This window comes from Dipodomys spectabilis, unplaced genomic scaffold, assembly GCF_019054845.1.
Source record: "Dipodomys spectabilis isolate Male_0828 unplaced genomic scaffold, ASM1905484v1 ptg000145l, whole genome shotgun sequence".
In the NCBI taxonomy this organism is placed as follows: domain Eukaryota; kingdom Metazoa; phylum Chordata; class Mammalia; order Rodentia; family Heteromyidae; genus Dipodomys; species Dipodomys spectabilis.
This window is the reverse complement of record NW_024870822.1, coordinates 17731539-17756450: the sequence shown is the minus strand read 5'-3', so window position 1 is coordinate 17756450 and position 24912 is coordinate 17731539. Positions and strand designations below refer to the sequence as shown.

General features: G+C 38.9%; 1 protein-coding gene across 2 annotated transcripts in view; it reads right to left on the bottom strand.

Moving 5' to 3' along the window:
- Nucleotides 1-3174: 3174 nt before the first annotated feature.
- Nucleotides 3175-24912, bottom strand: part of Pik3c2a (phosphatidylinositol-4-phosphate 3-kinase catalytic subunit type 2 alpha) — a 105843-nt gene continuing 84105 nt past the window's right edge. For both annotated transcript variants that reach the window (XM_042691321.1, XM_042691319.1), the window contains exons 21-33: nt 24552-24644; nt 22029-22158; nt 18060-18196; nt 14653-14822; nt 13938-14094; nt 13317-13426; nt 10851-11058; nt 8871-8995; nt 7794-7911; nt 7640-7712; nt 7307-7416; nt 7096-7221; nt 3175-4150 (exon numbers count right to left, since the gene is read on the bottom strand). In XM_042691321.1, coding sequence (XP_042547255.1) covers nt 3968-4150; nt 7096-7221; nt 7307-7416; nt 7640-7712; nt 7794-7911; nt 8871-8995; nt 10851-11058; nt 13317-13426; nt 13938-14094; nt 14653-14822; nt 18060-18196; nt 22029-22158; nt 24552-24644 — 1740 coding nt within the window. In that variant the 3' untranslated portion in view covers nt 3175-3967. The remainder of the gene's footprint in view (nt 4151-7095; nt 7222-7306; nt 7417-7639; nt 7713-7793; nt 7912-8870; nt 8996-10850; nt 11059-13316; nt 13427-13937; nt 14095-14652; nt 14823-18059; nt 18197-22028; nt 22159-24551; nt 24645-24912) is intronic.

The following is a 24912-nucleotide window of genomic DNA, read 5'->3' as shown; positions in this document are numbered from 1 at the left end:
TAAGATGACTGTGGCTATGCTACTTAGTATCTAAATAAACTACTGAAGGCCAGGAACCATACTTACAGGCATTTCACATCTAATAAACCCTGATGGGGGCGCTAAGAAGGTGACTCTAGTGGTAGAGCACTAACCTTGAGCTGAAGAGCTAAGCGACAGCGTCCAGGCCCAGCGTTCAGTTCCCACGACAGACGAACAACAACAACAACAAACTCTGATGGGACTAAAAAAGAGTGGTAGTAGAGACTCTCTATTTCAAGATGTTTTTGAGAGGAAACTGATAAGGCCATTCTGAAATGCAGGATTTCTGAAGTTAGTAAACTCCTGAGTGAGATGCAAAGAACAGAATCAGTGAGCTCACAGCAAAGTTTAAAATAAATCAACAAAGCGAAAAAATGACAAGAGGTCCTTTATTCCAGAAATATTTTAATACAATCGTAGTACAGTTATGAAGTCACATTCAATCCACTGAATATATTCAAATTATTAATAAAATATTATACATCTTTTCAGTATCCTAAAACAATTAAAGCATTTGGTTCTTATAGATGAGACTAATCCTCATGTTCATATCTGCACTGCCATTGAACAGTATGGAAGTGATATCTATGGATTATGATAGGAGGGCTTCAGTTTTTTGATGCAAAGTTTATCAAAAGTGAGTTTTTTAAATGCCACAATACTTGAATCCTAAAAAGAACAGTTAAACAACTTAAGGCAAGATTTTAGAGCTTTTATGCAAGTTCAATTTGAATAAAGGAGTACTTTATCAAATATACATGCTTTACCATTTAGGTAACTACAGATTCACATACAGGCAGTAATAGAAACATCAGTGCCATTTCTACATTGAGTTCCTCAAAAGAGAAAACAATAGGTTTGAGAGTGAAAAACATTACCTTCAAATTCCAAAAGCAAAGAATTCTGGTATACAACTATAGCAGAATTACTTTACTCAAAAAGGTAGGTAATAAACTTTGATTTTACATTAAAAAAAATTAGTGTCTTGGTCAGTTGTTTCAGACTTTTCTCAAAATACTTTAAGGAAGGGTACCTAAGTACAACGGCTTTAGAACTGCTAGACAGTGGCAGTAGTCCAGTAGTAGTAGGAAGAGGCAGCCCTCTTCTGTTGCTGTTTTTTTTTGTTTTTTTGTTTTTGGTATGGGCTGAAACTTAGTATTTCACAAAGAAGTAGCATATATTCTAATGGCCAAAAAAAGGCACAGAATTAGTTATGACTTTTTGGCTGGGAATGTGGTGTGGTGGTACAGTGCTTGCCTAGCATGCATGAAGCCCTTGGTTCAATTCCTCTGTACCACATAAAAAGAAAAAGCCAGAAGCGGCACTGTGACTCTAGTAGTAGAGCGGCACCCTTGAGCTGAAGAACTCAGGGACAGCACCCAGGCCTAGAGTTCAAGCCCCACAACTGACCAAAAAAAACAAACAAAAAACGAAGAAGCTCAGGGACAGTGCCCAGGCCTTGGTCAAGCCCCAGCACCGGGAAAAACAAAACAAAAAAAGAAAATAACTTCTTGTTCTGAACTTGTTAACTGTATAATTTAATTGTTATATATACTTTTAGGTATGAATCCAGATTTCTTATATTTGAAAAATGACATCACATTTTCTAGTTCTATATTATTTATGCTAAAAGCAGACTGCAAGAAACCAGTCCAGGTTGATCCAATTAACAATTACCTTCCATGAAGACGGTTTTAAAAAAAAGAAAAAAATGGTGGTTGACAATTCATGGAATGGATTAGGTTTCAAAAGCTTAAGTGAAAACTTCTGGAGCTATTTTATATTTACAAAGCTACTTACATACTTTAAGGAAAAAAGTGTATGTGGAAAATGCCAACAGTGGTGCTTTGATCTGCATTTTAATTAACTTATTAAATAGAAAACATTTTAACATTAAAAAAGACATTCATGTATCATACTCATGAGTTTTCTTACAAATGGACCATTAGTGTTAGGCACCAAAAATTTCAAGTTTTTTAATTTATTCTGCTGATAAATTTTCAACTCTTGTTATTTCTTCTTTGCAAGTATTATTTTTGTTAATTTTTTGCAGTTTATATTCTATTCTGGGCAACTGAACTGGAGATTGTCCTTTCTCTTGGTTCTCTTCATTAAATACTTCATTAAATAAACTACTACTTCTCTATTATTTAAAATATCTGAATTTCTATTCTAACAGTGACATTATTTATACATGTTTATTTAAACTGAACAAATATTATGTCTGAAGTTGAAAGAGTAACTAATAAAGGAATCTTATCCTTAATGGTTATTGCATAATAATTTTAAACATCTCCCTTGTTGTTCTGAACCTCACTGTATTATAGAAAACACTTCTATATGAATGTACAATGTTTACAAAGGGAAGACAGTTTACAAGACAACTTCCATTAAAGTCTCTATCAAAATTCAGTCTGGTCAGGTGCTGGGTGGCTCATGCCTGCAATCCTAGCTACTCAGAAGGCTGAGATCTGAGGATCGCAGTTCCAAGCCAGCCGGGGCAGAAAAGTCCATGAAGCTCTTAGCTCCAAAAACTACTCAGAAAAGGCTGGAAGTGGCGCTGTGGCTCAAGTGGTAGAGCACTAACCTTGAGCCAAAGAAGCTTAGGGACAGCACCCAGGCCCTGAGTACAAGCCCCAAGACTGGCATGCACACACACATACACATGTGCACACACATGTGCACACACATACACACACACACACAAATCAGCCTGGACCTTTGTCTTGAGCCTCTTGTTAAAAGTCTGCCTTTCTCAGAGAGTTCTCACCACAAATAGGAATGGGCACAGTGGTGAACAATTTTCACCTGCTTAGGGAGGGAAATAAATCAGGTGCTGGTGGCTCACACCTGTAATCCTAGCTACTGAGGAGGCTGAGATCTGAAGACTGCAGTTCAAAGCCAGCAGAGGCAGAAAAGTCCGTGAGACTCATAACCACCAGAAAACGAAAGTGGTGGTGTGGCTCAAAGTGGTAGAGTGCTAGCTTTGAGCAGAAAAGTTCAGGGACAGCACCTAGACCCTGAGTTCAAGCCCCATGATTTGGGGGTGGGGTGGGGAGGAGGAGAAAGTGGGAATAAAATAAAATATAACAGTGAAATTACCCAACTTCAGTTTATACCCCCAGGAATTAATGTAGGGTTATGATGGAATGATAGAATTTAGAGAACAACTTTGTCAACAAATCTCTTTTAGTTACTGGGCAACAAAACTAAATAGCTTGACAGTTACAGTAACTATAAGTCAGATTCAGAAGTATAGAAAATGATTTTTGTGGGAAAAATACGAGTATATACATAACTTTTTGTCCTAGCTGAAAGTGAAAATTACTTGGTTATCAAATCCAGAAAACAATCAGAAAAGTGCCAAGGAAGCATATAAAGTTAAGTAAGGCACCATTATTTACAACTTCAGTGATTGGCACTTATTCTGATAAAGGCTCTAACAATGAGTAAAAAACTATTGTTTTTTCCTTACCTTTATGAAACTATTTAGTAGTTCTTTACATAGCTATATACTATTTGTGCTTTGCTTTTCAGCCCTGTGAATAGCAGCTGTATTTTGTGGAAACATTCTGCATCTTTACTTTGGTGCTTGTGAACATACGCAGTGGTAAAGGCTGTAAAGGTGCATAACAGGAAACAAGAATGCTGTTCTGTATAGGAAACAATACAAAATAGGTGGCCAAACTGACTGTACTATCTCAAAGTCATTTCTCAGGATTTGTTTAGGATTTATAGCATTAAATATAACGACTTTAAAACAGCCAAGAGCGTCCCAAAATTTATAAAAGTAGTTATGTGACTGTTGGTCCAACAGATGTGCTCAAATGCAGCAAATATATTTATAATTTCTACCCAAGTATAAAAATATACAAAGCTCAGTGTATGTACTCATGTACACACCCATTTGTAACTTCTTGCTTCCAAAACTCAGAAATTCCTTAGTTTACAGATATGTAGCTGCAGTCAGGTGATACCACTTAACTGTCTCTTTGCTCAAGTTGAAATCTTTCAAAGGCAGAGTTATTCCACCTAAGAAAAAATTCTCCCGTAGAGATTCTGAGCTGAGCACACTTAGTTGAAGTTCTCTCTGTCTCAAGGTTTCTTTGCTATATCCATTGTACACAAGCTACAGCAAAAGAGAGAGAGAAAAAAAAACAACACTAATAAGCTACAAATTGAAGTTTGTTTAGTTTATTGGAATATTTTCAGTGCAACTTAAGTGAGAATATCAAACTGATAAGTGCCAATGATTATAAAGAATAGAGTTTGCCTCTACTTAGGAAGTACATTTTGCATTCCAAGAGTCTTGAATTGTACCATCACTGTTGTCAGTTTTTGACACAGAGATATACAAAATGTGATTAATAATAATGTGCTAATAAAACTGAAAAATAGTTTTTCTGATATGAAATGATGGGAAAGGAAAGAAAACTAATATGGCAGTTTTTTTTTATTTTTTTGGGTCCGGTCGTGGGGCCTGAACTCTGGGCCTGGGCGCTGTCCCTCAGCTCTTCAGCTCAAGGCTAGCGCTCTACCACTTGAGCCACAGCACCACTTCCGGCTTTTTTCTTTTTGCTAATATGGTGCTGAGGAATTGAACCCAGGGCCTCAGGCATGCAAGGCAAGTGCTCTACCACTGAGCCACCTTCCCAGCCCATAACATGGCAGTTATTTTAAGACGATTTAATAACTAGGAAAAACGGAGGAAAGGAAGCAAGTTGAGATAGCAAGATAATTACTTTACAGATAGAAGTTAGAATTTATTTCCTGTTGATTTTACACATCATGATATGGTAATTTCTGAATGCATAATTGAATACAAACATAGTAAAAATGCAGTTTTCAGCAAATCTAGAGTGCTGCAAAGACTACTTTAAATTCTCATCCTAACACTTAGAATGTTTATTTTTCCAGAAAACCTCACTGTTAGTTCTAAGAAATATTTCCTTAATCTAGTTAATCCTCACTGTTTGGCCTAAATAACTTAAAACAAAAACAAACTAAGAGAGCCGGGCATCAGTGGCTCATGCCCTAATCCTAGCAACTCAGGAGGCTGAGATCTGAGGATCACGGTTCAAAGCCAGCCCAGGCAGAAAATCGTCCGTGAGACTCTTATCTCCAGAAAACCAGAAGTGGCACTGTGGCTCAGTGGTAGAACACTCGCCTTGAGCTGAGGAGCTAAGGGACACGCCCAGGCCCAGAGTTGAGCCCCATGACCAACAACAAAAAAAAATGTATATATATAAAAAATTATAAAAACAAACCAACAGCCCGGTGCTGGTGGCTCACGCCCATAGTCCTAGCTACTCAGGATACTAAGATCTGAGGATCCCAGATTGAAGCCAGCTCAGGCAGGAAAGCCTATGACACTCATCTCCAAATTAACCACAAAAAGCTGGAAGTGGCACTGTGGCTCAAGTGGTAGAGTGCTAGCCTTGAGCAAAAAGAAGCTTAGGGACGGTACCCAGGCTCTGAGTTCAAGCCCCAGGACTGGCTAAATAAATAAATAAAATTGGTGTTTGTCAGACACTTTGTATAATGTACTTTGAAAGGGGTTAAGTAATTTCCTGCCTCATCTTCACAAACTCTGGGATTACAGGTGTGCTCCATTATGCCTAACTTTTCTACAGGTTTTAATAAATTTATAACTTTGAGAAGATTTGCTTTCAATTTCTACTCAGGATCTTCTTGTGGGGATAGAATATTAAGGTACACAAATATTTGCTCAAAAGAAGTAGTTAAGAAGACAAGGCAGGAGAAACTAACATGTTCTAAGAGCTTAGCAGTTAAATGGCATCCAATTCAGCTGGTATCTTACTTGCTATTTTCAATTTTGAGCACTTTTTCAAGAGTGTTACTAAGAGAGATTAAAACATATTTAAATGGTGTTTGAAGATTCTGCTGTTTGGTAGAGCACATGCTTAGTAGTCAGTGAAGCCTTGAATATAATAAAATATATATATATAAGCATTAGAAGCTGCTCAAGACAAAATTAGATGGGCTGTAAGTATTTAAATGCAAACTGTACAACCGCTTCATGAGAATACTGTATCAGACAATGGAAGAACAACTGAATTGTGTGTGTGTGTGTGTGTGACACACACGCACGCCATATAGCACTTGAATTCAGAGCCTTGAACTCTTGCTTGGCTTTTTCTGCTCAATGATAGTACTCTACCATCTGAGCCACATGTCCATTTCTGACTTTTTGCGGTTAACTGGAGATAAAGATTTCATGGATTTTTCTGCCCACACTGGCTTTGAACTGTGACCCTCAGATCTTACCTTCTGGAGAAGTTATGCTTACATGTATGAGCCACTAGTGCCTGCCTTGAATCATGGCTCTTAATATCTTTTTTCTTTTATTACCACCTACTTGATTTAGCAGCAGGTGAGTTGCAAACATACTCCTTGGCAGATTGCATCTTCACTGGCCACTATCCTGCTCTTAATGTCTTTAAAAGTTAAAGGTCAGATCGTGGTTCAAAGCCAACCTGGGCAGGAAAATCCCTCCAATTAACCAAAAACTGGAATTGGCTCTGTGGCTCAAAGTGGGAAAGCAGTAGCCTTGAGCTAAAGAGCTCAGGGACAGCACCCAGGCCCTGAGTTCAAGGCCCACAACTGACCCCCCCCCCCCCAAAAAAAAAAAAGAGGAAAAAAGTTAAAGGTCTATGAAGACTCTATCCTATGTCACTTCATTAAATCCCATGGGATTTAAACTGAATTGCTTTGGGGGGGGGGGGGGGGGAGTCCGGTCGTGGTCTTGAACTCTGAGCCTGGGCTCTGTCCCTCAGCTCTTCAGCTCAAGGCTAGCACTCTACCACTTGAGCCACAGCACCACTTCTGGCTCTTTTTTTTTTTTCTGCTTATGTGGTGCTGAGGAATCGAACCCAGGGCCTCATGCATGCAAGGCAAGCGCTCTACCACTGAGCCACCTTCCCAGCCCCTAAACTGAGTTGCTTTGAGAAATAAATAGTTCAGCAATTAAAGTCTAAAAATGTTTAAAATATTTTAAGTCTAAAATCTCAAAATATCAAATCTAGGAAAATGTTAGGAATAACTGTAACCTACCATTTCATTGAATGTTGGATTCCTAGTTTTTCGTGAAATTTTGGTTTTACGTTTAGATGTTTTATGAGTATCTGGTAGTAGGTATGTTTTGACATAGGGGTTTGGGTCAGCTCCATCTTCAGTAACCTACAAGGAAAAGCATTTACTTAATCATAATGCTTCCTACCAAGGTCTAGGTTCCCTGTACAGTCATTATTTTATAATCACTCACGAGATCTTTGATGTGCATCACCATAATGAAGAGAGTCCCATTTCGGTAAGAAACAGATAACTTCACTGCTCCTCCTATTTGGCCTGGTGTAGGACTAAAGGGACCTGCACCTGAAAATATAAATACTTTATTTCATTCTGTCTGCTTTGATTCAAGCTGCAACAGAAGAACTTTTGCTTTATTTCCAAGAGCTCTGTAGGGAAAGATGTGTTATGTGGGCAGATAAGTTTACTGACTGTAGTCAGTAAATCCATTGCTACTCTACCACATTCATTAAAAGCTTAAGACTTGTAGGTCATGAACTATTAATAAAGAGAAAAAAAGTAACCTCACCTGCAGACCTAGCTATCCCTTCAGCTTTCTCATCACGAAGTAAAGGGTGGAAAAAAGTATAAACAAGATCACACTAAAATGGAAGAGAAAAAAGAACGATTAGTTTAAGCATTATGTAGCATAAAAGGTATCATAAGGTATATAGGAAGGTTACCTCTGCTACATCTGTTGAGGCACTCATCAAACTCTGTAAATAACTATTTAACTCAATTTTCCTTTTGGCTGCTACATCTTTTATGTGTGTTCTTCCTAGGACCATCCTATTAGGAAAGCTACAAAATGAAACAAAAAGTGGGATTTAAATAATTTCATCTAAAAGTATAGAATCATACACAATATTTCCTTAGAAACATTCTTCACACTTAAGAGACAAGGTACAGTCTTAATATATTATAAGTTCAGGTGAAACAAATTTGAATACCTACTTTGTCTCCTTACTTTTGGGATCTTGTCTGGAAAGGATATGAACAACATGACACAAGAAATTTGCTTATCACTAAGCTACAGTAAAAGTGAGGGTTTCCAAAGATGTTATCAGAGAAAAAGCAAAGCATTAAGATTCTAATTAACAGCCTGTAATATCTGCTCCAATATGTTTATCAGAAGGGCTTAATATGGCCTATTTAGGTTACTTATGCAGTGATTGTGTATGTGATTTTGAAGGTATCACATGTGCTAGGCAAGCACTCTACTAAGCCATACCTTCAAGTCCTAGCATTTCAACTTTTCTTTTTTTTTTTTTTGGGTCCGCCATGGGGCCTGAACTCTGGGCCTGGGTGCTGTCCCTCAGCTCTTCAGCTCAAGGCTAGTACTCTACCACTTGAGCCACAGTGCCACCTCCGGCTTTTTTCTTTTTGCTTATGTGGTGCTAAGGAATCGAACCTAGGGCCTCAGGCATGCAAGGAAAGCGCTCTACCACTGAGCCACCTTCCCAGCCCAGCATTTCAACTTTTAAACTAATATTCCAAATTATCTGTCCTGCTTACTCTGATAGAGAAAACAAAGCCAACGTTTCAACTAAAATTAGGAATCTGGAGAATTCTTCCACAATTTAAAATTTTAATCACAAATTCATTTCTGACTCAATAAAAACTTTCAGTTCTTTAGTTCTAAATTACATCTTTATGAAGTGTAAGCAAATGTCTTAGGATTAACAGAAAATATTCTACATCTGAGGATTGTTTTCCTATATGTAAAAACAATATTAATTTGCACAAGGATAGGAACATACCCAGGTAACTTCCAAAGTGGAAATATAATACCGAGTTTATTGTGAAGTTCCTGAAACTCATCAAATGTCCTGAATACAAATGATGGTTCAAGTTGTCCTTCCCTCAAAATTCGGACAACATAAATCTGAAAATAAATCACATAAGAAGTGCATTAAATTAATAATATGTCTTAATTCAAGTGCTTTTAATTTGTAATGTATGTAATCGATAGAAAACAACAAATATGTCATTGTATTTCTAGCACATATCATAAAAGCAAACTATTTTAAAATATATAAAAACTTGAAAGTAAAGGTGATCTTATTTCCAAGATTAAATATACTTTACAAATTGGGAAACTTGGTACATTCCCAGTGAAAACAGTAAAAATATAAGTAGTTCATTTAAGAAAGCAAATAGGAAAAAGGACCCCCTCCCCTCCAAAATGGGCTATCAATTGGGAGTAAATCTGTTTTACTAGTAATTTAAACTACTTTAAACACTTTAAAAAGTACAGTAGTGGTACAGAAAGAATCAGATATATCCATGGAAAACCAGAAGTAAATTTAGGAATATATATAAATTTAATTTATATTTTTTTGCTGGTCCTAGGATTCAAACTCTGGGCTTGGGCACTGTTCCTGAGCTCCTTTTTGATCAAGGCTACCACTCTACCACTTGAGCCACAGGCGCACTTCTAGCTTTTCTGTGATTAATTGAAGAGTCTCAGACTTTCCTATCAGAGCTGATTTCAAACCACCATCCTCAGATCTCAGCCTCCCAACTACCTAGGATTACAGGTGTGAGCAACCAGTAATCAGAGCCTTAGTTTGTTTAAAGGTATAATTATAAGGCACTGGATACAGAATAAATTACTAATTAAATGGCTAAAATGAAAGTGAAATTGCTTACTAGAACTCATCAAATGTTAAAAAAAAATCTTGTAATCCTAAAAAGTATTTCCCAACAAAAATATTGGTACATGGCTGCAACTATAGCTCAGTGATACTCATGGCATGCATGAGAACATAGATTTGATCCTCAGCATTAAATAAATGGAAAAAACAGCACAGGATGAAAAATTACAGCAAGGAAGATGGTAATTTTATGGTATCAAGTAGAGAAATAAAACTTTTTTTTTCTTTGGTGATGATTCTGGGGCTTCTGAACTCAGAGCCTGGCTCTGTCCCTGAGCTTTTGTGCTCAAGGTTAACATTCTATCCATTGAGATACAGTTCCACTTCTGGCTTTTTGGGGATTACTTGCCAATAAGAGGCTCACAGACTTTCCTACCTGAGCTGGCTTTGAATCTCAATCCTCAAAACTGAGCTTCCCAAGTTGCTGGGAATACAGGCTTAAACCACTTGCACCTGGCTTATTTTTCTTTATAAACTTTGTACTTTGTGTGCATGCGTGTGTGTATGCGCGCACATGCACATTATAATACTTTACTGAAGAGTAGAATGGGAGCTAAAAACTTTGAGGGTGGGGACAGCACAGAGAATGCAGAACCTTATGCTTACCCTACACTCAAGCTACACCCCAAATCTTACGCTTTTAATTTTTCAGTCTTGCACTAACTGCCCAGGCAGGCCTCAGACTATAATCTTCCCATCTCTGTGTCTCCTGAGTAGCTAGGACCACAGGCATGCATGCACAATCATGGCCCAGAAGTTTAAAGACATTTTGAATTATATTATTTGAATCTGTTATTGTGAGCAGACTTTACCTTGTAACTAAGAAAAACAGTGAAGGAATCAGAAAACAGTAATATTCCTTGACTCTGAAAGAAGGATACATTTTGGCCCTCATAGTTTTAAAGCAAATTTAATAATAAATACAAAACAAATAGAGAAACTTCATTTACTTATATTTGAGATCCACAGGAGCAGCAAGCACAAATACAACAAATGCCTAGAACTTTAGAAGTCAGCAAAGGACATCTGAAGGACAACAGTAACATATGCACCACTGTTGACAAATATTTAAACCAAACTTACATAATGTTTATCTGGGTTGTATTTCTTATGGTATGTAAAAACAGAGACTTCCTTGATTCGACCATCTTGTCTAAAGGAGTATGTTTTGGGTGAAAATGAAAGAATGGCTTCATCATTAGAAGGGAGACCAGAAAAACGCAGCTGAGCAAGGTTGTGAATGAAGAAGTTAAACTTTGTGGCAATGCTTCCCAAACTTGACTCAATTAGCCTGCAAAATAATCAGAAAACTTGTTATCAGTAAATCGTGTATCTCATGGGGACACATGCTAAATTTCACGATAATAAAAGATGGAAAATACTTTCATGCCTTTTAAAATATTAAGCAGATTCTTACCCTGACAAGCAAGGATTCTCTTTGTTCTTTAAGCCCAAGACCTCTTAAAATACACTTCACCCCAGCATCAAACATTTTAGCACAGAAAAAAAAAAAAGATACGGAGTTTTCTGGAGCCATAAAGAATCTAAGAAGTTAAAGAACTATTAGAAATAAAGATGATTAATGTAATAAAAAGACATTATAAAAATTCAAATTTAAAATACTCTACGCAATAGAGAATTTGGTGCTAGTCTTCAGATAATCATTGTTTCAGTCAGAGAAAAGAAGTTTGAATAGGATGTAAAGTTCAGCAGAGATATAAAGGTAGACCTAGATAAAACATTTGGGTAAGCAAACTAAACAAGAAATCTAAGAAACAAAGTAAGGGTTGGGGCTCCAGTTCAGAAGTAGAACAGTTACCTAGCAAGGACAAAGCCCTGGGCTAAATTCCCAGCACCATTTGGGGGGGGAGAAGGGGGATGCGCAGGGGAAGGTACTCAGGGGAGGCTGAGATCTGAGGATCAAGCTTCAAAGCCAGCCTGGACACAAAAGTCCATGAGACTCTTACCTCCAATTGACCAGCAAAAAGTTGGAAGTAGAGGTGTGGTAGACTGCCAGCCATGAGTGAAAAAGCTAAGTTGAGAGTGCAATGTCCTGAATTCAACCCAGAGTATTGGGGAGTGCACACATACCAAGCTCCAATCCTCCCCTCAATAAAGCTCATGTGTCTCACCCTGCTGTGGTATGATGATGTGGCAGTAGTAAAGTGAACAGTGCAGGGGTGTGTGTGTGTGTGTGTGTGTGTGTGTGTGTGTGTGATGTGGCAGTAGTAAAGTGAACAGTGTAGGGGTGTGTGTGTGTGTGCGTGTGTGCGTGCGTGTGTGTGTGCGTGTGTGTGTGTGTGTGTGTGTGTGTGTGTGTGTGTCTCCTAGGGATTGAACTGAGGGCCTGGACTGAGTTTTTTCCCTCAAAGTCAGCACCCCAATACTTGAGCCATAGCACTACTTCTGGCTTTTTGGTAGTTAATTGGAAGTAAGAGTCTTAGGAACTTTGCTGCCAGGGTTGGCTGCAGACCACAATCCTAGGATCTCAGCCATCCTTAGTAGCTAAGATTATAGGTGTGAGCTACTGGAACCCAGCTGAAGATCTGTTTTTAAAACAGTAACAGCATCTGGGTACCACTGGCTCACTGTAATCCTAGCTACTCATGAGGCTGAGATCTGAGGATTATGGTTCAAAGCCAGACTGGGCAGAAAAGTCCGTAAGACTTTTATCTTCAACACACTACTAAGAAAAGCTGAAATGGAAGTGGTGTTGTGGCTCAAGTGGGAGAGTGCTTAAGAACTTGAGCTTAAGAACTCAGGGACAGCACCCAGGCCCAGAGTCAGCCCTATGACCAAAAAAAACCAAAAAAACTGCAAGTATACTCAGGAGGCTGAGATCTGAGGATTATGGTTCAAAGCCCACCTGGGCAGAAAAGTCTGTGAAACCCTTATATCCAATCAACTACTCAGAAAAAGCACAAAGCAGTGCTATGGCTCAAGTGGTAGAGTGCTAGCCTTGACTACAAAGAGGCTCAGGGACAGCACATTCATTGGCCCAGAGTTCAAGCTCCAGGTATGGAAAAAAACAAAATGCAAATACCACGTATGACTTCACGTAGTAACAGTTTAGTGGAGATAAGAGTCTCACAGACTTTCCTGCCCAGGGTTGGCTTCTAACTGCAATCCTCAGATCGCAGCCTCATGAGTAGCTAAGACTACAGGCAAGAGCCACTGGCACTCAGCTGAAAATCTTTTATAAAATATTTTTAGTAAATATTACTTCAATAGTTATTCAATAAATAAAATTATTTTTAGTGGTACTGGTAGACTTGAATTTGGTACATGACTTCTCAACAATGTATTTAATTATGACATACCTAGGGGCTGGGAAGGTGGCTCAGTGGTAGAGCACTTGCCTTGCATGCCTGAGGCCCTGGGTTCGATTCCCCAGCACCACATAAGCAAAAAGAAAAAAAGCCGGAAGTGGCGCTGTGGCTCAAGTGGTAGAGCGCTAGCCTTGAGCTGAAGAGCTGAGGGACAGCACCCAGGCCCAGAGTTCAGGCCCCACGACCGGACCCAAAAAAAAAAAAAAAAATTATGACATACCTAGTGAAGAAAATTGTAGCTTCAGCATCTGTAGTCTGGGGTTGAAGTGCATCTCTAACATATTTCAAATCCTGAATACTTGTTAGCTCTGGTAAACCTGAAGGAATCATCTACAGAAGGAGGGGGAAAAAAGCTTTGTGAGTTAAATTTTCTGCTGATCAAGTAATTAGACTAAAGGGGAAAAAAATATAATTACACTTTTGAAGAGTTTGCTAGCGTTTTGAGGACCTAAGTGACTCTTTAAATGAGAAAATTGAGGCCAAAGAAGGTAAGTGACTTGTTGAAAATTATAAAACTCATTTATGGAATAAAGGTGTGAAATACAGCCCTCCTTGCCTACGTTTCTGTTTTTATTACAGCGATTTCAGTCACAATAATCATATTTTTTACTTTGTTTTTGTTCTTTTTAACTGTAACATATCTCAGAAAGTATAAAAACACTAAATATACAATTTAATGAATGTTCACAATCTGAAGATAATCAAATTAGGCCACAACTGTTCAATAGCATCCTAGATGCTTTCCTTAGGCTTTAGTTACTACTCTCTTCCCCCAGGAATCCACTAAAGTACTGAAATATACACTAATATACAATTAAGTAACTGTTATAAAGAAAGTTACCAGTGAAAGTAGGTTAAGAAAGAGGTTGGTCTGCTTTCTTATCAAGTTGTAGGCCTGACAGCAGAGATCCACAAACAACTGGAAACGTATGGTAGGCTTTTCACCCCCATTAATGACATATGCCATATCAGAGGTAAGCACAAAAGGAGCTCTATCCCTATTTAAAATGAAACACACACAGAGCATTATTTAGCCTATATCCAACTATGATGATTATTGTTATATGGTTATTAAACAAAGTTATATGACTACAGCAATTTCCAAATAGGAAACCTAGTATCAAACTGTGAAATTTCACTAGCTCCTGTAAATTCATATTTTCAGGAAAACAATCACATAAGAACCTTATTATTTTGACTGAATATATATATATATATATATATATATATGTACATATACACACATATATTTGTAAATAGAGATACAAACAGAAATTACAAATATAGAAAATTTTATACTATTATACAAATGGAGTCACTTCTAACAGATACTAAAACCTAGATAAAATATATATCAATTTATTTAAAAGTTTACACACAATAGCTTGTGTACTAAGTGGTAAAGTCATTTCAAGGCCTAGTTCATCCCTATCTATGTTCAAAGGCAAAACAGAGCAAGAAGGACAAGGTTTGGAACACTGACTTGGTAAATAGTAACGTATTACTTGGTTACAGTAACAACAGCTATTCTTCATCAACAGTAATAGTATGAATACCTTTTAAAGCTGCCAAACATCTGTGCATGACCCAAAAACTTTCCAAAGTCAATGTGAAACATGTGGCCTGTGCTTCGAAGCATTATGTTATCATTGTGTCGATCACAGATGCCTAAAACATAGGTAGCTACACAGCATCCAGCACAAGAATAAATAAAATTCTCAGAAGCCTATAAAATAAAGATACAAAATAATTTTAGAGAAGTTTTTTTTTTTTTTTTTTGCCAGTCATGGGGCTTGAAATCAGAGCCTGGCACTGTCTCTGAGCCTCTCTGTGCTTAAGGCTAGCACACAGCACCACTTCTGGCTTTTTTCTGTGTATGTGGTACTGAGTAATCAAGCCCAGGACTTCATGCATGCTACGCAAACACTCTACCACTAAGCCACATCCCCAGCCTAGAGAAGTTTTTTTGTTTTTAGCTGGTCCTGGGGACTTTCCTACCCTGGCTGGCCTCGAACCACAATCCTCAGATCTCAGCCTCAGGAGTAGCTAGAATTATAGGTATGAGCCACATTAAGAACATTTTTTTTTTTTTGGTTGGTTGTGGGGCTTGAACTTCTGGGCCTGGGCACTGTCCCTCAGCAGTTCAGCTCAAGGTGAGCGCTTTACCACTTGAGCCACAACACCACTCCCAGCTTTTTCTGCTTATGTGGTGCTGAGGAATCGAACCTAGGACCTCATGTATGCAAGGCAAGCACTCTACCACCGAGCTACCTCCCCAGCCCCAAAATATTTTTATTATTTATTTTTCTTAATATTTTTAAGGGCTGGGAAGGTGGCTCAGTGGTAAAGCGCTTGCCTTGCATGCATGAGGCCCTGGGTTCGATTCCTCAGCACCACATAAGAAAAAAGCCAGAAGTGGTACTGTGGCTCGGTAGAGTGCTAGCCTTGAGCTGAAGAGCTGAGGGACAGCGCCCAGGCCCAAAGTTCAGGCCCCATGACCGGACCCCCCAAAAAAACAACAAAAACAAAAATATTTTTTATTGTGAAAATACTGTACAGAGGGGTTACAATTACATGGGCAAGATAATGAGTACATTTCTTATCAAGCATTATAGCCTCCTCCTTTGTTTCTCCTTCCCATCCCTTCCCATCCTCCCCCCATACCCCCCCCAACAAAGTTGTAAATTTCAACATAACGACTTGTACATCTCATTGTTTCAATGGGTCCACCTTTATCCCTATTTAAATGATAACAAAAATATTTTTAAAGGAGGAAGAATGTGCAAAGTTCAAAGTGATTCATCACTTGCACCAGGTTTGTATAATTCAGCTTCTTACATGCTCTCTGTTCACCACAATGGGTATCTTTTGAATAAAAATTAGTCTGATACTTGCTAATGCAAGGCCCTTGGTTCAATTCCCAGCACTGAAATAAATGTTCTTTATAACTAGATAGAAGAATTCTTCATGTGAGGAGAACATTTATAAAAAAAGACAGCTTAGAGGCTGGAGGTATAGCTCAGAGGTAGAGCACATTGATAAACTGTGTTAAGACCTAAAAAAGAAAAAAAAAAAAAACACCCATTTTATATATTAAAACTTCTAACAACAGCTGGGCGCTGGTGGCTCACGCCTGTAATCCTAGCTACTCAGGAGCCTGAGAGCTGAGGATAGCGACTCAAAGCCAGCCTAGGCAGGAAAAGCCCGTGAGGCTCTTACCTCCAATAAACCACTAGAAAACCAGAAGTGGCACTGTGGTAGAGCGCTCACCTTGAGCTGAAGAGTGCAAGGACAGTGCCCAAGCCTAGAGGTCAAGCCCCACGACCGACAAACCCAAAAAAAACAAAAATAAACTTCTAACAACACTGGACCACACTGCTAAGACTCTCCAAAACACTAGTGGATAATAAAAGCCAAATCATATAAAGTGTGCTCAATGAATATTCTCTTACAATCAGTTACTTGTCCAACATTTCACTAGGAATTACAAGAGCCAATATTACTAGAAAGAAATTCTTCTACTGCACTGCTTAACTCAGCCTACAAAGAATTAAAAAAAGGGAGTGATCTAATACTTTAAAGACCTGCAAAGTCCTCTACACAATCTTCACATATCAAAGGAAGGCATTTTTAAGTCTATAAAAGTGACACATTAATGGGACATTAACAAGCTGATTAAATGACCCTAAAACTGAGTCTACCACTCAAAGAGTTAAGAGTCTCCCTTAAGTCAAATAACGATCACAACAGGCCTTACATTCTAACTCTGTCCTTCTCTTTATGTAATTCAAAATTTGTGAAAAAAAAAAGCTCCTAACAAGATAGAAAGGTACATTATTTTCACTATTCAGTTCTCTTTCTAGATTTATGCTTATTCACATTTAATGCTCAAGTAGTTATAATACCATAATACATACTAATATTTTATACCAAAGGTTACTAAGGCACAAAGAACTTAAATTTGCCCGTTGCTGGTTAGTGACTTGGTGCCTGAATTCAAGCACAGATTTTGCCCCACAACATGTACTATTAACCTACAATGCAGTTTTTAAGTACATGTATGGAATATTTGTGGGTAATATAGCATTGGTTTTACTCATATTCCAGCTATCAAATGCATTCTGTTTATATTCTTATCTACACTTAGGGAAAGTTTAACTAAATGGCTAAGTAGTCATCAGATCTGGACAGTGAAAACATTTAAAACCTTTGTAATACATTGGTGTGGGGGTAAGAATGACACAGTATTTGAGTTTGCTAGACAGGTATACTACTATTTAAGATATAACCCTATCCCTTTATTATGCTTTTTTTTTTTTTTTTTTTTTTTTTGCCAGTACTAGGATTGAATTTAGAGCCTGAGCACTATCCTTTAGCCTTTTTTTTTTTTTTTTTTTGGGTCGGTCATGGGGCTTGAACTCTGGCCCTGAGTGATGATGTCTCTTGGCTCTTCAGCTGAAGGTGAGCGCTCTACCACTTGAGCCACAGTGCCATCTCCAGTTTTCTGTTGGTTAATTGGAGATAAGAGTCTCATGGGCTTTTTCTGCCCTGGCTGGCTTTGAACTGTGATCTCAGATCTTAGCCTTCTGAGTAGCTAGGATTACAGGCATGAGCCACCAGGGCCCAGCTCCTTTAGCTTTTTCACTCAAGGGCTCTCTACCATTTGAGCCACACAACTTCACTTCCAGCCAGAGACCAGTATCATGGACTTTCCTGCCTAGGATGGTTTCAAACTGCAATCCACAGATCTCAGCCTCCTAAATAACAGATTATAGGTGTGAGGCACTAGTGACTAGCTTGTAATATGCTTTTTTTTTCAGATATTTCATTGTGATTAAGTGGTTACATAATTTCCCAAATTTCACAGTACTGTCGGATAGTGAAGCTTAGTTAAAGTCACAAACACATTCTAACTTTATATGCTTTTGACAAATTATTTCAAATAAAGAGATATGCTTATCACCTTTTCATATTCTTCTTCAGAAGGGTTATATTTCCTTAGCCACTCTGCAAGTGGCTTATCTTTGAAGGATCCTGTCACACCATATTCCACTTGAATTTTCCTGAGGGTATCTGAAGCAGGAACTAACTCCACCATGCCTTTAACAAAATAAATAAGTAAATAAGTTATGTGCAAATGTCTTCCAAAAAGAAGTCTTTTTAAAATTACACAAACATTGTCTGTACATCCATGTGTAAATCCCTAAAGGATAATCATTGGGATGAATAGATATAAGCTGTCTCAAGTTTGTGCTTGGACTTCCTAACTGGAATGTTGCTGCTAGGCAAAGTATCTTTTCTTAACTGCTTTAAAACAAGCACCCAATGTATTAATTATGGGATATGTACAAAACGGACTTCAGTGAGGTAGTTCTTAATGGGCTTATGGAAAAAGAGCTTATGTATCAGTTTGAAGCCAGTCTGGGCAGGAAAGTTCATGAGACTGTTATCTACAATTAACCATGAAAAAGCCAGAGGAGGAGCTGTGGCTCAAGTGATAGAGTGCCAGCTTGAATGAAAAAGCTGAAGGACAGTGTACCCAGGCCTTAGGTTCAAGCCCTAGAACCAGAACAACAACAACAAACCAGGACAAAATCCTGATGGGAATTTTTTTGTGGGGGTTCAAGGTGTGGCTCAGTTGGCAGAGCACTATCCAATGAGCTTGAAAGTGCCAGGTACCAAGTTCAAGTCCCAATCTCAGGTCCAAAAAAGAGAGAATTATTTGTTTTTATAAAACTGTTGCCAGGGTGGGGGAGTGGAGAGGGAGGGAGTGCGGGGAGATGGGAAGGGGTGGTAAGGGGAAACAAAAGAGGAGGCAACAATGCTTGATAAGAAATGTACTCATTACCTTGCTCATGTAATTGTAACCCCTCTGCATGATATTTTCACAATAAAAAAAAAATTTGCCAGGCACTGGTGGCTCACACCTATAATCCTAGCTACTCAGGAGGCTGAAATCTGAGGATTGTGGTTCAAAGCCAGCCTGGGCAGGAAGGTCCATGAGACTCTTATCTCCAACAAACCACCAGGAAACCAGAAGTGGTGCTGTGGCCCAAGTGGTAGAGCACTCACCTTGAGCTGAAGAACTCAGGAACTTCAACCAGGCCCAGAGTTCAAGCCCCACGACCAACATGCATGTTATGCATATTTGAATATAAACAAATTATGCTTTAAATGCTATATAATGGTAATATTTTAGGACTCTGATACTTATGATAGAGGAGGAAGGTGTGAGAGAAAACCAAAATTTACAATTAATTCTATTATGTTATCTGAGTATTTTAATAAATACACATATAACTTAAAAAATGGTTTATTTACTTTGTGTGTGTGTAGGTGTGTCATTACTGAGGCTTGAATTAGGGGCTTACCCACTGTTCTTTAGCTTTTTTGCTCAAGGCTGGCATGCTTATCACTTGAGTCACAGTTCCACGTTAGCCTTTCTGGTGGTTAATTAGACCAGAGTCTTGCAGACTTTCCTGCACAGACTCACTTTTAACTGTGGTCCTTAAATCTCAGTCTCCTGAAGTCTTCTGAGTAGGCGTGAGGCACTGGCACCTGACTTCATTTAAACATTTTTAAATAAACGATATATATTTGTATTTAAAAAAGGAAACATTTGGGGCTGGGAAGGTGGCTCAGTGGTAGAGCGCTTGCCTTGCACGCCTGAGGCCCTGGGTTCGATTCCTCAGCACCACATAAGCAAAAAGAAAAAAGCCGAAAATGGCGCTGTGGCTCAAGTGGTAGAGCACTAGCCTTGAGCTGAAGAGCTGAGGGACAGCGCCCAGGCCCAGAGTTCAGGCCCCACGATCGGACCCAACATAAATAAATAAATAAGGAAACATTGAACTACTTTCCACCAAGGCCTTCAAGAAAACCAAGCTGACCATGACTTCCAGGCAACCATACAGAAAATACATAGGACTAGGTGGTAACAGTCTGATTTTATATAGCAGAAGGAATTCATTTGGCAATTTTAGATTATTTGATTTGCATCAGCTAGTTTATAGTTCACAGTGATATCTTTCTTCTATGAGTGTATTCATCTTGACTGTATATCTATGTCTAATTACATTTTTTAAAAAAGTACACCGAAGTTTTTAAGAGATACATAATTCTACTATCTATATAAGATACAGTCTCTACTCTGAGAGAATATATAATCAATATATAACATTCAGAGGGAAAAACAGAATATAAAACAAATATCTGGTGAACATTAAGACAGTATGGGAGTTGAAAGAGAAAGTACTTTAGGATGAGAAGCTTGTGAAAAACTTCACAGAGGATCTGGTTGCCATCCTCTCCCCTTCCATTCTCCATTCATTCATTCATTCATTCTGTCTGTCTCTGTCCCTCTCTCTCTATCCCTCTCTCCCTCCCCTCTCTTCCTCTCTCTCCTCTTTGTTTAAACTCAGGGCCCCATGCTTGCTAGGCAGGTGCTCTATCAACTCCAGTCACACCCCAGAACTTTTCCACCTCATTTGTTGAGATGGGACCTACTTTTTCCCTAAGCTTGCCGTAAGCCATGATCTTTCTGATCTCCGCATACCAAGCAGCTGAGATCTCAGACATGAGCTTGTGTGGCCAGCCTTGACTGTGATTTCATTTTTTTTCTTCGTCAGTCATGGGTCTTGAACTCAGGGCCTGGGCACTGTCCCTGAGCTTTTTTTGCTCAAGACTTGTTCAAGGTGAGCATGCTACCACTAAGCTACATTCCTACCCTGTGGTTTCTTTATATGAAAAAATAAGAACAGTTATCTAACACAAGTGAAAAATATGGCACAGGACAAGGTACATCCTAAGCATTCACTCATTAGTTAGAAAACTTTAAAAAGCAGGGAATTTAACAATTTCGAAAAGAGGAAGTTGATGGCTGGGAAGGTGGCTCAGTGGTAGAGGGCTTGCCTTGCATGCATGAGGCCCTGGGTTCGATTCCTCAGCACCACATAAGCAGAAAAATCCAGAAGTGGTGCTGTGGCTCAAGTGGTAGAGCACTATCCTTGAGCTGAAGAGCTGAGGGACTGTGCGTAGGCCCAGAGTTCAGGCCCCACCATCAACAAAAAGAAAAAAGAAGTTGAATAAAGTGTTGTGACCAAAAAAGTAATCTAATTGAGACAGGCTTGTGTTGAAGAATCTTGCTTGATAAAATAACTCTCAGTTTATAATAAGATTTCGTAAAAATAATCATCAAGAATTCTTAAACTGATCTGACTCTGTGTATATGTGTGTGTATGTGTATGTGTGTGTGTGTGCGCGCGCACGTGCATGCACATGTGCATGGGTCCTGGTGCTTGAACTCAGTGCCTGGGCATTATACTTTTGTAGTTACTGCAGAGTGTTTATTAGGGCTATGCAATGAGTTGTTTCCTCCCACCCACAGCTCACACCTACTCAGGGGGCTGATATCTGAGGTTCTTAGTTTAAAGCCAGCCCAGACAGGAAAGTCTGTGATATTCTTTTTTTTTTGTCGGTCGTGGGGTTTGAACTCTGGGCCTGGGCGCTGTCCCTCAGCTCTTCATCTCAAGGCGAGCACTCTACCACTTGAGCTACAGCGCCACTTCCGGTTTTCTGGTGGTTTATTGGAGATAGGAGTCTCACGGTCTCTCCTGCCCGGGCTGGCTTTTAACCGCGATCCTCAGATCTCAGCCTCCTAAGTAGCTAGGATTACAGGCGTGAGCCACCAGCGCCCGGCTCATAAGTCTGTGATATTCTTATCTCCAATTAACAACCAGAAAACTGGAAGTGGGGCTGCGATTCAAGATGCTAGCCTTGAGCGAAAAACATCAGAGACAGCACCCAGGCTCTGAGTTCAAGCCCCATGACTGACAAAACCAGCAAAACAACTGAGACTACAATATATCTTCATCAGGACCCTTATGTTAGGCACACTCCTAGTTCACCAAAAAATAAGGTTCCAAGAGTAACTCACCTCGATCTCTGCCAGTTGAAAGACATTTGAAAATTACCATTCTCAGATCCAGTCCTTCTTTAAGCCAGATCTTATCCATAATTTTTATCATCTGTAAAGCTAACATATCTTGCCGAAGATCTTCACCAACCTTGAAATCAAAGAAATAAAACTTGTACTTTTCCAAAAGACTTACTAGATATATATACACTATAAAGTCTGGATAGAGGGGTAGAACAAATGAAGAATAAGATAAACAGAATTGCACTTTTATTCTTCAATAGCATTCTAGAGAAAATTCCTTAGCCTCTTCTTACCTGAATATCCTAAACAGTATATTCTATTTTTATTTATTTTTGAGGCAGTTCTGAGGTTTGAACTCAGGGCCTTGTGCTTCCTAGGTAGACACTCTGTTACTCGAGACACACCTTCAATGTTGTTGTTAGTTTTTTGTTTTGTTTTGTTTTTTAAACATACTAGGCAAGTACTCTATCACTGAGCTACACTGCTTTGAACAAAACATATTAAAAGATGAGTTTTAGAGAATGTAAACTATCTTCAATTTAGGATGGGCAACATGGGGATCACTCTTTGTAATAATTTGGGTCTTTACTATATCGAAGCCAATAACTTAATTGTCATACTGCACTATAGTTAACAAGTTGTTACCACTGAGAGAAATTGAGGAAAGGGCCCAAAGGCTCTCTGTATAATTTATTTATTTCCTTCCTTCCTTCCTTCCGTTTGCTTGCTTGCTTGCTTCCTTCCTTCCTTCCCTCTTTTCTTTTTTCTTTTTTTTTTGGGGTCCAGTCATGGGGCCTGAACTCTGGGCCTGGGCGCTGTCCCTCAGCTCTTCAGCTCAAGGCTAGCGCTCTACCACTTGAGCCACAGAGCCACTTGCAACTTTTTTCTTTTTGCTTATGTGGTGCTGAGGAATCGAACCCAGGGCCTCATGCATGCAAGGCAAGCGCTCTACCACTGAGCCACCTTCCTGGCCCCTCCTTCCCTCTTTTCTCTCCCTCTCTCCTTCTTTCCTCTCTCCTTCTTTCCTTTCCTTCCTCTCTTCATTTTTCTTTGTCTCTTTCTTCCTTTCCTTCCCTCTCCCCATCTTGATCACTTTTTCTTCGTTTTAGAGACAGGGGCTCTCATGCAGCATGGGATGGCCTAAGATTCCTTCTGTAGCCAAGGCTGGCCTCAAACTCTCAATCTTCCTGCCTCTACTTCCCCAGTGCTACAATTACAGGTTTGTGTCATTAACCTAGATTTCTGTATAATTTCTTATAACTGTCTGAATCTGTAATTATCTCAAAGAGATAAATTAAGTCTACCTGGAACCTCTACCAATTTCCATTTTCTCTTTAAAAAATATTTTAAATGTAATGAAGAGCTCACGCCTATAATCCTAGCTATTCAGGAGACTGAGATCATGGTTCAAAGCCAGTCCAGGCAAGAAAGTCCATGAAACTTTTATCTCCAATTAACCACCAGAAGGCAAAAGTGGTGCTGTGTCTCAAGTGGCAGAATGCTTTACTTGAGCTGAAAAGCTGAAGGACAGCAACCAGGCTCAGAGTTCAAGCCCATGAACAACTATATATAAAATGAAGAGTACATTTTTGAGTATGGAGAATTAGGGGGCTTTGTCTTCACACACAAAATTTCTGTATTTCAAATACTTGATACTGCTTTAGAAAAAATGGCACTTAAAGCTGGGAACTGGTTCCTCACACCTGAAATCCTAGCTACTCAGGAGGCTGAGATCTGAGGCAGCTCAGGCAGGAGAGTCCATTAAACTCTTATCTCCAATTAACAACCAAAATGCCAATAAGTAGAGCTGTGGCTCAAGTGGTACAGCACTAGCCTTGAGAGAAAAAGCTTAAGGACAATGCCTAGGCCCTGAGTATAAGCACACATAAAGAAAGGAAGGGAGGGACAAAGAGAGAAAGAAACACTAACATTGCATAAAAAGAAATAATGAAGCCCCATAAACTGAGTATATGGGAAATTACTTTATATATATATAAATGGTTCAATGAAGCTAACATTATGGATTTTCACTTAACTCATTGAATTAACTAAAACTCTTCACTCTTCAAAATACACAAATTATGATCACAATACACAGAAGTTTGATAAGTACTAAATTACTCTGTGCAACTCCAGTACTGCTGTTACTCATAGATAATTAGTATGCTTCCAAAACTCAGTGCTACTCTGGTAATTTTGCAGTTTGCACAGCATGAATCTAAGTGGTGCTGTTCATATCAGTTTGCCACAGGGCCACTTCTAGCTTTTTTCTGCTTACTTGGTGCTGAGGAATCGAACCTAGGGCCTCATGCATGCGAGGCAAGCACTCTACCACTAAGCCAACTTCTCAGCCTCTAAAATACTTTTAAACTGATATTCCTTTAAAGTAATGCTAGCTTGGTGCAGAGGTGTACACCTACAGTCCCAGCTACTTGGGAGCCCAGGACAGCAACCAAAGCAACACAGTGATATTTTGTCTCCAAGAAACAAAAAAGAAAAAAGTAATCTTACTTTGCTCACCTTAAACATAACGTTAATTTCTTCTCCCATAGGATCAGCATTCACCATTGTGACTTTTAGAGGTACAGCATTAGAACTGAAGAAAGAACATGACTACAAATACAACATTCAAACATTAAAAAGATAACACTGGAATAAAAATAAATTGAGGAATTATTTTTGTCCAAGCCATTTCTCCTTTTATGTTATTTGAATGAGGATAAATAATAGGAAAATGAGGAAGTGGCGCTGTAGCTCAAGTGGTAGAGCGCTTGCCTTGAGCTGAAGAGCTGAGGGACAGTGCCCAGGCCCAGAGTTCAAGCCCCATGACCGACAATAATAATAATAATAATAGGAAAATGAAAATCATCTAGCAGATGTA